The 13,818-nt window shown below is 50.2% G+C and overlaps 1 protein-coding gene across 1 annotated transcript; it reads right to left on the reverse strand.

The window, feature by feature from the left end:
• Nucleotides 1-88: 88 nt before the first annotated feature.
• LOC311311064 (frizzled-9) lies at nucleotides 89-1,849 on the reverse strand (the record flags this gene model as incomplete). Its single annotated transcript, XM_084440691.1, has 1 exon — nucleotides 89-1,849. One exon carries the CDS (start codon nucleotides 1,847-1,849, stop codon nucleotides 89-91), a length of 1,761 nt encoding a protein of 586 aa, XP_084296817.1.
• Between the last annotated feature and the right edge of the window lie 11,969 nt (nucleotides 1,850-13,818).

A 13,818-nucleotide genomic window follows, 5' to 3' on the forward strand; every position in this document is an offset into this window, starting at 1 on the left:
ACTAAAGCATCCTTTCCCTTTGGCATAGAATCAATACACCCTAGAATCAATAGACCCTCGCTGGCTAACGAGGGTCTCTCAGGGTCTTTCACACGTGTGTGGGGCTCTCTAGATAAGAGTCAGTTTTCGACATGTGGAGCACCACGGCCGGGGTCTTGTAGTGGCAGTGGGAGCTGCTACAGCTGACGCTGCCGCACGGCTTCCTGTTAGTCCTCACTGCTAACTTCCTGTTGCACAGGCCCTGCCAGGTCTGCAGCGTCTTGGAGCTCCACACCCACACGCCGCTGGTGATGCCCACCACCAGGGACATGAAGATCTTCAGCATGAACACGGCCACGGTGGGCACCGACACCGGCAGCGAGCAGTCTTCGTTGCGGCGCCCGGGGAGCGTGGCGCACTTGCCCTCCAGGGCGCGGAACCTCCAGTAGTCCATGTTCAGCCTCTCGTAGAAGTAGCAGATGATGACGCAGGTGGCGGGGACCGTGTACAGGATGGAGAAGACGCCGATCTTCACCATGAGCTTCTCCAGCTTCTCCGTGTTGGTGCCGCCCGTCTTCATGATCTTGCGGATGTGGAAGAGCGCCACGAAGCCCGTGAGGATGAAGGAGGTGCCGATGACCAGGTAGCAGGACAGCGGGACGAGGACGAAGCCTGTCAGCGCGTTGACGTCCATGCTGCCCACGTAGCACAGCCCCGTCAGCTCGTCGCCCGCCACCTTCCTCATGGTGAGGATGACGATGGTCTTCAGGGCCGGCACGCCCCAGGCGGCCATGTGGAAGTAGCTGCTGTGGGCCTCGATGGCCTCGTGGCCCCACTTCTTGCCGGCGGCCAGGAACCAGGTGAGGGTGAGGATGACCCACCAGATGGAGGAGGCCATGCCGAAGTAGTAGAGGATGAGGAAGACGATGGTGCATCCCGTGGACTCCAGCCCTTCCTGGATGACGTAGAGCTCGCCGTTCTCCCGGTCGCAGGCGATGTTCTCCGCCCCCGCCACCGAGCGGATGACGAAGGCCACGGAGTAGACGTTGTAGCACATGGAGAGGAAGATGATTGGCCTCTCCGGGTACTGGAAGCGCTGCGGGTCCAGCAGGAAGGTCAGGACGGTGAAGGCGGTGGAGACGAAGCAGAGCGTGGACCACACCACCATCCAGATGAAGGCGAAGTCCTTGTCCCGGCGGGACCAGAAGACGTCCACCGCCGAGGAGCAGCGCGGGGCGCACGACTGGCTCTTCTCCACGTACTGGAACTTCTCCGGGTTCTCACAGGAACCCGGGACGCTCCCCGGGCGCCCGCCGCTCCCGGCGCCGCCGCCGGGCTGCCTGGGCCTGGGCGGCACCGGGAGCATTCCCTCCCCCTTCCTGGTCTCCTGCTTGGTGTCGTTCTCGGGCGCCTCCATGCAGAGGGAGTTGGGGTCGTTCTTGGTGGGCAGCTTGGAGCAGTCCAGGGAGTCGGGCCAGCCGAAGCTGAACTTCTCCATGATGGGCGAGCACTTCTGCCGGGCCTGCTCGCACATGGGCCGACACGCGGGGATGGTGGTGGACACTTTGTCGGTGCACATGGGGACGTACAGGGAGCAGAGGAAGAACCGCAGGTGCACGTCACAGCCGTATTCCACTAGAGGGGCAAATTCGTTCAGCTTAATACTCGCCTCGGCCTGGCTTTCGTATCTCATGAAGTTGGGCATTCGGGTCATGTTATAGCCGATGCCCTGACACATTGGGATGGTGATGGGTTCACATTTTGCGGGTCTGCCCCTTTCAATATCGTAGGCTCCTATCTCTAGGCTGAAGCCGGCAGTCACAAGTTGGCACCATAATAAAATGGCAATCCTCAAATTAAAACTATCCATGTTGATCACAGGAAAGTTCATGTTCGCGTAGCCTGTCTTGTGCGGATAAATGAATAAAAACAAAGAGGTGAGTATTTCATCCCATGAGGAAAAAAATATTAAAAAGGAGCAAAACGGTAAGTAAACGGCCACACAATTCCAGAGTGATGAGTTGATGCCCAAAATATGCTTAAATGTCCTCACTGGCGATGAAAAAATATGGAGTCCGAGGGGGTGAGAAGTCAAAAACTAGTTCATCCTCGGTGCTGCCAGACTAATGCTTTTACCCTGGTCAGACCTGCACACCTCCGCAAAACGTGTTGTTTTCCTAGGAAACAGTATCCGAATTTCAGTAGGGAATGAAAATGTGCGTGTCGAAATCGGGTAGACTTTCGAACTGAAGAAAAAGTTCAAATGTTAACCGCATTGATGGCAAAAGGAGAGCCACGTATTTGAACGATATAATCGAAAAAGATTAATCTATTTCACCGGTAGCACGCATATCATAGCCTGCGTACAGGCTGTACCGTTGAACTGTTATTTGCCGTAGGCTAATAAACCTCAGATTTAAGTCCTTAGTTTTCGAAAGAGATGCGCTGTATCACAATCCTCGCACAATTTCTACCGCTTATATCCACATGGAACACACAACACGCGGGGAAATTCGTTCGTTTAGAAATAGTAGTCTGGTCCAGCTCTGCGCTGTTCCTTCCATGGCTTGGCTGAATGCATTATCGTTCTGCCTGCTCTCTACAGCTACTTAATAACGGGGCGGTAGTTGGGTGACGAACTTGTATCGCTCCGCCTCCGTAACTCATTCTGAAATCAAGCCTTTTTTCGTCTGCCCTACACCCTTACAGTACGAGCCCTGGGCCAAGGGAACTCGAGAGTTGACAAAAGCTGTCTTTGGTTGCTCACACTACGCGTGCATGATCACGCTGCCAGGTAAAATAGAGCCCTATCTATATCACACAATGACAGTGAAGGCCACATAAAACTGGTTGCCAAGTCGACTCTGAAGAAATATTCTATATTCCACTCCATGAAAGGACACAGCTCCTGGTGAGAGGGCAGGTGGACACTGAATGCCATTCAACACTAGGCCTCATCCATCATCATCTTGAAAATATCTTGCGTGCCTCACTGTAAGTAGGAGGCATTTGCCTATATTGATTTTGAATAGAAGTGATTGGTGGAAGAATTTTTACATTTCTATGCTGGAAATTCAAGATTTCTCACCGATATTGTGCCTTCATGAAACATAAATCACATTTGACAACATAGAGGACATTAGCATTCCAATGTGTCTGAAATATGAGGCAGCTGGCAAATGCAGTCTGAGGGAACATCTGAGAACATTTCAATTAAAGTAGAGCATGCACAACTCCTCCCGACTTCCCCACAGGCCACGGCGGACTGGGATCTAAATTTAAAGAATGCGCGTGTGTAATCTCAATGACGTTAAGACCTTAATGATGGCTCTTTCTATTTTCTCCCTTTCAGATAGCAGTGTAACTCAATTACTGGGCATCATGGACGGCACAGGCGTGTGTTATAGGGAACGCATGGTGGACTGGAGGCTGTTGTTTCCATCTGGTGGTCACTTCTTACACAGCGTCTCGTGCGCGTTCACACACATGCACAGCTGATGGTGCAGGTTGTGCAGGCCAGCCCCGCGCGACCAAACACAGGCTACAGCACACCTGAGCAGCGAAGGCAGTAAATTGCACCACAGTTGCTCCCGAGGCTGACCGACCATCTCCAGCTATCTGACGTGTGTGGAAATACTATTTGAAACCATTTCAAATATGAATGTGTGCCTGTGTACCTGGCACTTCACGCCGACTCAAAGGTTTTTAAAATAGGCTACTACTTTACCCAGGTCTGCTTCCCATGGACTACTCACGTTCTTAGTGAAATCCCATTATGTTTAAAGTGGCCGGAGGGGGCCGAATCAGAATCAGCTTTTATTATGTTGGTGCATAACACTAATGAATAGGCAATAATAGACAGGGTGCAGAGACAAGACAGGACAGTGCGAAATATATAGTAGCGCAGGAAGCAATGGGCAAATACAAATACATACACCATACCCATACAGAATTATGTGCAATTGTGTACAGTATATGTGCAATGTGTATGTATGTATATATATGTACAGTCAGACCTATACAATCAAAGGTCAAAGGTCATGTGCAAGTGCAGAGTCAGAGGTGGACACGGGCCTTGCTGATGAGGCAGTTGGGAAGAAGCTGCTTTTGTGCCGAGAGATTTCGGTCCTGATGGACTGCAGTCTCCCGGCCGGAAGGGAGTGGTTCAAAGAGATTGTGACCGGGGTGGGAGGGGTCGGACACAATCTTTCTTGCCCGCTTCAGGGCCCTGGAGGCATGCGGGTCCTGGAGGGATGGCAGGTTGCAGCCAATCACCGTCTCAGCAGAGTGGATGATGCGCTGCAGTCTGGCCTTGCCTTTGGCTGTGGCGGCGAAGTACCAGGTGGTGATGGAGGAGGTGAGGATGGACTTGATGGAGATGTAGAAGTGTACAATCATTGCCGATCTTAAACTTTTTCATTGTTTCTTTCAAACTTTCTATTCTCTTTTTTCATATATTATCGGTCTTGTCTTGTGTACCATTTACTACGAACCATGTTTTTATTGATCTTTTCTGATTCTGTAAAGCACTGTGTGCTACATTTGCTTGTATGAGCACGTGTTCTATAAATAAACTTGACTTTGTCTTTGGCAGGTTGAACTTCTTAGCTGCCTCAGGAAGTGTATCTTCTGCCTAAATCCTAAATCCTGCAAATACAAGAGAGGTTCTGAGAGGGAAGGCTGTCGCCAGTTTCACTAAAGTCCCCTTCCCCTTTCTCCTCTTCCCCTGAGCCGAGAGCCTCACAAAATCACCACTGTCTAGTAGGACTACAGTCCCCAGAGTCCTGAGCCTCACAAAATCACCACTGTCTTGTGGACTACTATCCTCTGCGTGGCACTCAGCATACCGCTGTCGTATAGGGTTGCTCTTGTGTCTGTTTTGTTTGGACTAAATAACCAGGGGGGCCATGATTTCCATATGAAAACCCTCTGCATGTCGGTTCCTGTGTGTCGTTGGCCTAGTACAGGGGGGCCGCCCCGAGGTCTCCCGTATCCGTTACCCCCCGCTCGCCGGGAGCGGCACCTGCGCCGCGAGGCGCCCGTCTCTTCGCTCCGTTCTCATTCTAAGCGGCGGGTCTCCCACAGGTGCCGTCGCAAGTATTCAGCCCACCCCCCAAAAAACTCCCCTCTGCTGTTTCTAGAAGGCACTTAAGAAGACGGCCCACTCGTCACGTTCCCACCGACTACGGGATCGCTTCCCCACGCACTCGTTTTTTTCTTCTTTCTGTTCTCTTTCTTTCTCCGACGGGTCAATTTCCTGCTCGTATAAATGAAATGGGATTCCGTTTGGCGGCTGTTTTTGTTTTGGCTGAGAGCTGTTTAAGCAGCGCTTTCCACGTCCTCTGCAAGGGCTCCTTCAGCCGGCCATGAAAGGGGCTATTCTTTACGCTCACTGAATGAGGAGAAAATAAAGAAAGGGAAACCACAGCTACAAGGGCAATCAGTCAATGTTACAATTCGTCGGCATCAGGGATTTGATTGAGGGAGAGGCTTTTTCATGAACTCCACCAATAAGGCTAACAGATTTAAAACTAACAGGGTGCTGCACGAACACAAAAGGTGTGTGTGTGCTTGTGAATGAGTGAGTGTGTGTGCTTGTGAATGAATGAGTCTGTGTGTGTGTGTGTGTGTGTGTGTGTGTGTGTGTACGTATGTATGTGTGTACAGTATGTAGCATATGTATTTATGTATGTATATCAAAGAGAGAGAGAGAGAGAGAGAGAGAGTGTGTGTGTGTGTGTGTGTGTGTGTTCTCTCAGGGGGCTTAATTCACCACCTCGTTGGTCAAAGGCAAAACCTAAAGTGGGGTTCCATAGGCCTGTGCCACAGTGCCAGCATGACTAACTTTAACAAGAGATTAAAAAAGGATTATCTTTCACCATCTAGGCCTATAGGTAAAGCAAAACTAAACTATGACACATGCACATTGAACTATTACATCACCATCGCAATAGAATTAATAAGCCTATTAATCATTTGTCTACACTGTGGTCAGGCACTTGACTATTATTGATTTAAAACTCAAGCACTTCGACACTCACAATAAACATCATTACATTCCTTTATGACAAGCTATTAAACTATTAACTATTAAATATGAAGTTCTGGTATGATTATATTTGCTGTCAGGATGAAGTAATGAGTTTTAGATGGGTTAAGAAGACATATGATTTGGGGAACCATTCCAATAATGTCTAAATTATACCTTACACTACTTAATTTCACGGCGATAAGAGAATAAGAATTCCTACATCTCTGGTCCCTGACACCCCAGCCTATAAACAATAATATCTCAGTGAATAGCAGTTGGCACCATCACTTTTTTTTTTAAGCCCAGAGAAATTTGACATTCTAATTGGTCGACACCCGTGGTAGCGCTTGGATTTCAAGGGTTAATCTCCTCACCACCCCATTACCCATCTGGCAGCTGCCATACCCTCAAACTCTAAAACACAAGTGTACTTGCGACCCGGCTGAAAGGGCCTACTGTCTCACAGCAAGTGGAACCATTTAGTAGACAGGTAATAGAAACGATGGTAGATAGGCCTACGACACATAAATAGAGGTCTTACATGACAGACTACAATGTTGTGTATGAGCCCAAGAGTACATTAACATGAATGAAAAGAAGACCAGCCATCTATGTGAAAAGAATCTGCTTTGTTTGAGATGTGGCCTGCTTTGGACAACAAGCCTAGCTCTGACGACTTTTGTCCACATTTTAAGGGATGGTTTCCCACGGTGAAAAGAAAACAATTTAAAAATAAGGACGTGTGGGGAACCCAAAAAAATTTTGGCCATGATTAATTAATCTCCTCAGAACCACTCCATTTACTAAAGCAAGTCCACCCAAAAGAGACCAGGTTTCACCAAGGTAGTTTCCATCCAGGTTTCCATGAAAGACCCAATAGCGGTATTTCATTTACAACAAGACGTGTCTCCAGACGGACCTGCCTTCTGGAACATTCCTGGTGTCTCTTTTTTGTCATTTGTTTTCAAAACCAAAATGGAAAAAAAAAGAAGTTTATTTGAGTGTTTCACTAAACGGTTAGCGTAACTCTCATCGATTTCCGCCGGGCCAATAAGCGGAGAATCAATTCTCTGGTTGTGAAAACACATCTGCCTTCTCAATCAAACTTGCATGTGGCACCGCCGTGACCTGCGCAGCTTTCAGGGGGCAGACCGAGTAGCGAGAGGGGTCGGGAGAACATGGCGGTTCTAACCGCGAGCCAGGACAACATGGTGCTCGCTTGCGGCTTCGGTGGGCCAGCGACTCTGGCACCGGGCGTCGGCGTTTGGCCTCAGAAGAACCATGAACAGTATGCCAAGGCAAGCAAATACTTTTAGGGAATTTGAACAGAAAGGGGCAGTCGTCTGGGCCCTTCTGGATGCTGTAGACTCTATTAAATAGTCCCCCCCTCTGTTACTGAAGAAATCAGACTACAGGGGGGAAAAAATAATATGAGATTTATACAAACAGAGTGTGAAATATATACACCCAATTATATACACACAGGCTGGTTACTAAAAGCCGTTTTAGGGGGTTGGAGGGGAGGTAACATCTCGCTCCTGCCCCTCGTTTTGAAAAGCCGAGCTTCCTAAGCAAACACACTCGCTCCCGTTCCCTGTGGGGACCCTGAGGGCTGGAAAGACACACGGCCGTCCAGTCGGTCTCTGGCAGCAGCAGGGAGCCAGACAGACAGAGGTGGGGGGGGGGGGCAGGACTGAGTGCATAGTGAAGATGCCTGGCAGTCTTTGGAGACCTCATATTTCCATTGGTTTGGCTGGCGAGGAGGAGGAGGAGGCCGCCCCCCCCCCCTCCACCACCTATGCCCGCCCGGAGGAGGGTCGCGTTCCCGTAGCCCGGCGCTCTGCAGGGACGCCGCGTTCGTCGACTCGGGGGAGGGGGCACGGATCCTCCGACCTTCCGGTCGGGGGGGGGGGGGGGGGGCTCGGGAAGCCACTCCGTTCTGGCTCGGCCCCCGTGTGAGCCGAGGCCTGAAAGAGCCAATCACAGCGCTGACAGAGAGATGAGGTGCCGTTGGGGGCTTTTCATACCAAAGCTCTGTACACACTGTGACCTCAAACACTAGTGTGTGTCTCATAAGACCAGGTAATCATGGATTGTGGGGGAGACATTGTTGAACATGTGGGTGGCTTTTCACAGTCTGTTTTGGACGAATGTTCAACCAAAAGGTCATGACAGACAGACAAAAACCAAATTACAACCGTTGGTTTCTGCGTTTTCCAACAGTGACGATTTGTCTTATTGGGGCATCTGCCTCAGTTGATTATGATGCTCAGTAAAGTGTTGAGAGGTGAGGGAACTGACAGGCTTGGCAGGGGTCTAGTACAGGCCAGGGCCCAAAAAGCAATAATCCAGCAGGCCTGTCCGTCACTAAATCATCCAGCACTGTCACAACCGTAAATAGCTGACAAATCAGTCCAATTAACGGGAAAATAGCTAGAGCGAGTGTCTCAGACTGAGCCGTCACCGCCTCCGGGATGTCCCTGTACCCGAGGGCAGGCTCTCTCACACACACACACACACACACACACACACACACACACACACGCACACACTGCTGTCTCTCATGCCTGAACAGACAGCAGATATTTATATCACGACCACGGGAATACATTTAGAGCCGGGGCCTGGCCTGTTAACTCTGTAGGGGGCTAAAGATACTGAGCATGTGAGCCCTTCAGGAGCAGCACAGCGTTTGGAACCTCGGTGGAAAAGAACGTACCACAAAAACCGAGCGTACTACTTAGTATGCATAATCCCCAGATTAAAGTTTGACATTTATAGCCATTAGCGATCTGACAATATGCACTTTCCCACTTTTATTACTCGACAAAATACTGTATATTACTCAACAAATAAATATATTACATAAAACATATTGAGTACTATATGTTATAGTAGTAAATACAATCTTGAGCAATGCCTTTGACAATGTCTACTAATTAAACCGTGACGGGTCTTCTGCAGGTTTTGTGCTGTTGTTTGATTGGGTAGCGCGTGGCGTGAGCAGGGGCTCCTGCTGGTACATGATGGCCCTGGGACAAGTGAGGGCCCTGGACTACCTGCCTAATGGCCCTGGACTACCTGCCTAAGGGCCCTGGACTACCTGCCTAAGGGTCCTGAACTACCTGCCTGCCTGGTGGCCGGCAGATGAAAGAGAAACCCATCTTTAACACCCCCCCCCCGCTCCCTCCAGCTCTCAGCCCCTGTCCTAACTCCTCACTCCTTCCCTCTTCTCTCCTCGTTCTCTCTCCTGACCTACCCCCCCCCCTACCCCTTGTCACCCCCGCCATGCTCCCCCCCAGGCTTGGGTTACTGGCGAGGCAGGCGCGCCAAACAAGTCCTATTAATACGGTGCGGACGGACGGAGGGGTCAGGTGGCATGTCTCTGGGCTGGCGGGGGCTTGGTAAGGGCGTGACGATGGGGGGGCAGAAGAGCGGGCAACAGGAGGGCCCACAGAAGGGGGCAGATGGTGACATTGGGGCGTTTAGAGGAGAGGAGGGGGGGTGGGCAGATATGTGTCACAGAGGCCAGGACCAGGCCTGCTGCTCTGTCACTCATATGACATTTACATGAAAGAGAGAGAGAGGGGAGGGAGGGAGAGAGAGAGAGAGAGAGGAGGGAGAGAGAGGGAGGGAGAGGTTTGGTAGGGTAGGGAAAACACAGATAGAGAGAGAGGGGGGAGGGAGAGAGAGAGGAGGGAGAGAGAGGGTTTGTAGGGTAGGAAAAACAGAGAGAGAGAGAATATATCATCAGAAACAAACTAGGCGTATCAATTCCATCCCACATCCATGCATCCTGGCTACTGGAGGGGTATCCTTTTTCCAACATCACTCCCCCATTTTGGAACATCCCCACCCAGCCGGCACACCATCTAGACTACACCTGAAATCCCACTTCAGAAACTATTTCAAGGTTCCCCCTTCCCCCTGGCTGGGGTTAGGGGAACAGACTGTAGTCCAGGGGTATTTATAGTTCCCATCCACAGTGGAGAAAAAGACTTCTAATAAGATCAAACCTCAATTTCATAAGCTCCTATGAGGCCATCTGTTGGCAGAAGACCACCACAGAAGACCACCACAGGATTGGATCTAGTGACACTGACAAACATCGTATGACCTCTCAGTGATACAAGACTGGTCATATATTCTCATCTTTCTCTCAACATACCCTAGGCTGCAGTTATGCCAAGATACAGAGGCCAAACATACACATAGGGACAGTACACACAATCACATTCAGTGCACACATATGGAAGACACACACACATACACCACATACACACAAATTCAATAACACACACACACGATAACTAGAGACGATGTATTTCTTACTGTATTCTTTATTTGTCAAGAGCCTGAAGGTAAAGAATACAGACACAGAAACCCACAGACAGGTACACACACACACACACTGGCACCGGTGGTTGTGGGCTGGGCTGTATAGTTTCCTAGCCCCGCCACCTCCTCTCAATGCCTTCTTTCACAGAGAGACCTCCATCGCCCGGCTCCTAGTGTTGTCCTTGGAGCTGGAGGCTCCTCCACCGCGCTCCCAATTCGCTGTCACTCAGAGTCCTCTCTCCCCCCTCCTACCTCTCCCCCTCTGCTGCTCCTCTGCTCCCCCTTTCCACCCTCCCCTAACCCTCCTCCCTGAAGTCTCGCCTCCCTTTCTTCCTCAAGTCTCCCCTCCCCCCTCCCTCCCTAATCTGGGGGTCCCCTTCCAGTCCCCCCCGGTTCTCCTACATAAACACCAGGTTCTACTCTCTGCATAAAGCTCGGATTCTTCCCCTCCGTGTTGAGAAAAGGAGGTGGATGAAAAAAAAAGAAAAACATATGGTAATTTTGGGCATTGCGTGTTTGAGCCATACAATGTCAGCCCTTGTTCTCCGGAGTAGCTGCCACGCTTTTCGCAGAGCTGGGAAGTGGAGTGAGATCTAGGTCCCCTGCTGAAAAAAAAATTAACGAGTTTTCCAGCTTAATTGTTTTGCTTCCCATCTGTTTAAGTGGGGGCATAATTGTCGAACACCCTGTAGGCAATTTGTGCCTTTATCTGATATTGGGCTGTTTCAGGTTTTTGGGACAAAGAGCGAAAGTGAGAGGTTGAGCATGACTAAGAAAATTGGAGGGAAAATGTACAACTGAGAGACGGAGGGCTCTTCATGGACAATTTTACCAGTTCCAAAAGTAAATTCCTAGTCTTTACTCCGAAGGAAGGACGGTGCTGCGTGCAGGTTTCCCTGATAGCTTGGCTAGGCTAATATGCCTGAACATGTCTGCGTTGATGACGCCGATAACATCCTGCCAATCTGATAGGAGCGGCGATGGACTGTGCTCTGTACCCAGATCCCGGCTCGTCCCAGACTGTGTCATTTGCCCTGTGATGCCACCATAAAACCCTAAGCACATGGCAAGCATCAATGAACCTTCTGTGACGGTGTGTGTGTGTGTGTGTGTGTGGGGGGGGGGGGGTTAGAATCCCGTTGTTTTGAATCAGGTTATATACCGTATGTTATGGTTGAAACATTGCAGCTAGGACCAAGATCAATGAATCCCCATTTGGGGTTTGGGGGGGGGGTAATGTTTACGCCATTATTATATTATTGTTTCAGGTCACTACAACTGGACGCGTGATTAGAATAATTATCCTGTTTTTCATTAAGTGGCCTCTCATTTTTATAGGTTATTGGATACAAAGCCTGTATTCAGTTGATGCCAGTAGAATGGGGCATTTGTGCTACAGGGGGCGTGTAAAAACAGAAAGCAGTGTTTCTACAGTAATTGTCCTAAACGCTAGTGACGAGAGGGGGCATTTAAGGGGTGATAAGTAACAGCAAACATGGGAAAGAGACCTGAGGGCAGGACTGTACGCTTTGCTATGAAACCAGCAAGAAAAACCATGCGTTTCTGATGTGTCTGCATGGGCCCCAGCGAGCGGTCTCGGGGGGCCAAGGAAAGCTATGTGGGGTAGTTCTGGCATTTGGAATTATGACCCCCCTGTTGGCGAATCATGGGGTTGAGGTGAGGACCATCTATTCTCTAGTGCTGGGCTGCACTCGGGGGCACATCTGAGTTCCAGGTTTATGGTTTTTCATAAGCCCTTATGATTTCTCATGAAAATTCTGGCTTAAGACACTGTTACAGTAATTTCTTACTAATAATACATTTCTTGGGGCTAATTCAGAGGTAGGCCTACTTGGAGGCATAGTGATATGAAGAAATGTGATGGATTATTAAAACAACCAAGCCTATCCCAAAATATCTCTCTGTTCTCCTCCGTTCTCTCGACCTTATCCTTCCCTCCATCTCTCCGTTCGCAGACTGGGGAAAGTGTCAGCGTCGCCCGACCTTATGCCAGAGCAAACATTGTGCCACAGAGCAGACGGCATCGTTTACATCAACAAAGACACCTTTGTGCCCAACCAAGGTGCCCATGTCGGCGTCCGTTCCGCCAGGCCGAAAAACCCAGTCGCCCGTTTGAAATACGAACGTTTAGGAGATGAAAAGGTTGCAACCTTTGGGACTAGTGGGCTTGGCTTGAAACCCCCTCAAGAAGAACACAGAGGAAAAGCTGAGCTGTCAAATCTGCTAGTAATTATACAGGGGGGCCTTAAAAAAAAAAAAGAGGGCCCTCCGCTTTATACGCGAGGAGAGAGGTCGAACAAAAACACCACTGTTTTTATGGCATACGCGCGGCCCCCCCCCCCCCCCGAGCACGGGCGCTCGTACCGTGAACCCCCAGCAGAGGAAGTCAACCCTCCAGGAACTGGACGAAATCACGATAAGGAACGGACTTCTTGACAAAGTGGCTGCTGTACGTACGCGAAGGGTGGAGGAGGGGAAGGTGAGACATCCTCCCTTTCTTCCCTCCTCCTCCTCCTCCTCTCCCTTCTTTCCACTCCGTCTCTCTCGAGAGCGGGCTGCTTTTCCAAGCTGCGGGGAGTGTGTGTGTGTGTGTTCAATCAGGAGGTGGGAGAGCGGAGCGAGCGAAAGAAAACAACCTTTCCTCGGTCCCTGAAAAAACACTGGGACGAAGAGGGGCACCACTTCAGGTGTTATGAATAGGACATTGATCGAGCAAAAGGGGGGTATGGGGTACAGACGGGGCCTTGAATGTAAGCAAGCGGCCTGGAGGGCTGTTTTCATAAAATATGGCTCGGCGGATCATTATAATGCCAGGCGGTGTTGATTTAAGAGGAAGGTTTGTGTGTGTGTGTGTTTTCTCCTGGGTTAGTTTCCTCTCTGCTTGGTCTGGAGCTCCTGTTGAGCATGGCTGTCTTGGCCCTGGTGATGAAGCTGGGGTTGGACTGGCTCTGGCTGTCTTGGCCCCTGCGGCTGAGCCTGTGTGTGTGTGTGTGTGTGTGTGTGTGTGTGTGTGTGTGTGTGTGTGTGTGTGTAGGCCCAGGCCGCAGCCCCCGGGGCTATAATGGCTGGCTGTCTTGGCTCTGCGTCCCAGCCTGTGTGTGTAGTAGGACCCGGGGCCGCAGCCCTAAGCTCTGCCTGCTTCGTTGACTCCGGGGGAGTAGTGACAGGGAGAATGCTGACACACTCACATGGCACGCACACACACACACATATGCACATACACTGCCTGGCGCCCGCCCGCACACACACACATGCATATACGATGACTAAATGGGAGCTCTTAAACACAAGTCGGTAAGTGCAAGAACGCATTTGGTGGGTACGGGTACACACACACACACACCGCAATAGTTAGAGTTTTGCACATCTTAAAATGCCATGATCCTGTCAACACTAGGGCATATTAAACTCAGCCCAGCAGAACAGACATTCAAGTGTGTTCTCTCGGT

The sequence above is a fragment of the Borostomias antarcticus genome (assembly GCF_949987555.1).
Source record: "Borostomias antarcticus genome assembly, chromosome: 1".
NCBI lineage: Eukaryota > Metazoa > Chordata > Actinopteri > Stomiiformes > Stomiidae > Borostomias > Borostomias antarcticus.